General features: G+C 53.3%; 1 protein-coding gene across 1 annotated transcript; it reads left to right on the top strand.

The window, feature by feature from the left end:
- Positions 1 to 279: 279 nt before the first annotated feature.
- VDBG_08131 (conserved hypothetical protein) lies at positions 280 to 704 on the top strand (the record flags this gene model as incomplete). Its single annotated transcript, XM_003001826.1, has 3 exons — positions 280 to 334; positions 404 to 463; positions 529 to 704. The coding sequence occupies 3 exons, from the start codon at positions 280 to 282 to the stop codon at positions 702 to 704; spliced, it is 291 nt and encodes a 96-aa protein (XP_003001872.1).
- Between the last annotated feature and the right edge of the window lie 923 nt (positions 705 to 1,627).

Here is a 1,627-nt window from a genome sequence, read left to right as displayed (position 1 = left end):
ACGACAGCTCGTCCGTATATGCCACAGAATTGTTTCCCGAGCCCAATGACAACTGTCCCCCTTCCCTTTGCTGCTTGCCTTGATCAAGTATAAGAGAAACAGAAATCGACCACAATCTCGCTTCCCAATTCTTGAGACTCGACATCTTTCGTCTTAGTCTCGTCACCAGATCCACCCACCATCCTATCCTGTCGACGCTGTACCATTTCCCACCAGCATCTCTCGCTCAGATTGCAACGTCCTTGAGAGAACACCCCTGCGGTCCATTCAACACACGTCATGTCGACTTCTTCATATAACAGCCCATGCGGTCCCTGGCAGGATCGCTTGGAAGGTACGCCGTTCCCCAGTGTCGACCCATCACTTTGCCTTTCCAAGTCAAGCGCTGACCAAGAGCTGGCAGATGCTTGTCGCGAGGCGAATATCATGCCACCTGTCTTCCAAATCGTGTCTGATCGCCGTGGTAAGGACCAACTGCACCTGAATAGCTCGAGGGTGCCCGTTGCTAATGACTTATGCCGCAACCAGGAGGGCGTACTGCCTGGTCCAGCAGAGTGACAGTTCACGGCCGAACCCATTCGGCAAGATTCTGGTACGACGGCAAGAACCTGAACAACGCAAAGGAAGATGCTGCTGAACTGGCCCTCAACTACCTGACGACCTCGAATCCCAGCTCGCCATCCACCAGCCGCGGGAGTTGGTAGAGACGGAAAGCTCGCAGATGCCGGGACGAAATCCATACGACCAGCTCGAGACCAGCCTGGCGCCTATTTCTTTCGTGCCGCAACCCTTTCTCGATATTTCCCTGACGACGCGACACTGTATGATACTTCTGGAGTTGGGGAATTTGGGGTTATACTAGCCGTCGCCACACGGCATACAAAAAAAGGGAACACACGGAAACGGCGCACCACCAAACACGATGCTCTTTTTTTTTGTTCTTGGTTCTCGGACATCAAGTTTGTGTGGAGGATATCTGCCACGGGCAGACAAGAATGCAGGGCGTTGGCAGACGCAAGGCATCAATGATTGTGTCTCTGCACTGGCGCCGATGGGAGGATCTCATGCCCGATTTGGCCTCGGCCTTCCGTCTCTTCCTGCACATTGGTGGTTTCGCCACGTACACAGTTGCAGAGGACCCAAACACACGATGCACAGAGCCAGGTCACGCCTTGCGAGCGCACAACAGAAGGGGAGGGCAGTTTTGTTTTACTAGGGGCAACCCAGTCTGCTCTCGGGTTTTCTTATTTCTTTTCTTTGTCTCTTCCAGCTCGGGCGAATCATGAGGGGGAAAGGCAGGAAGAGGGAATTTGGCGGTGTTTTTGACAACGGTCCACCAGCAATATCACACAGGGCAAAGAAATGTCCGGAAAGAAACAGGAAGCTGGGACTAAGAACGGACGGGTTTCCCTTCAGGACTTACCGGTCTCGCTAGCTGAACATCTGATAGTCAGTTAAAGAGGACCCCACCCCTTTTCCGTATACGAGGGCGCATATTTAGTGTGGGGACTGGGCTTCCCATTTGTGAGGATGGATGCCGGGGGATGTACAATGTTGACGTTGCCCTGAGGCAATGGCGCGCACGGGGGGTGTTGTCTCAAGTGATGCAGGATCGGAAGTATATCTG

The sequence above is a fragment of the Verticillium alfalfae genome, genomic scaffold (genome assembly GCF_000150825.1).
Source record: "Verticillium alfalfae VaMs.102 supercont1.11 genomic scaffold, whole genome shotgun sequence".
NCBI lineage: Eukaryota > Fungi > Ascomycota > Sordariomycetes > Glomerellales > Plectosphaerellaceae > Verticillium > Verticillium alfalfae.
This window is presented reverse-complemented; position numbering and strand designations above follow the sequence as displayed.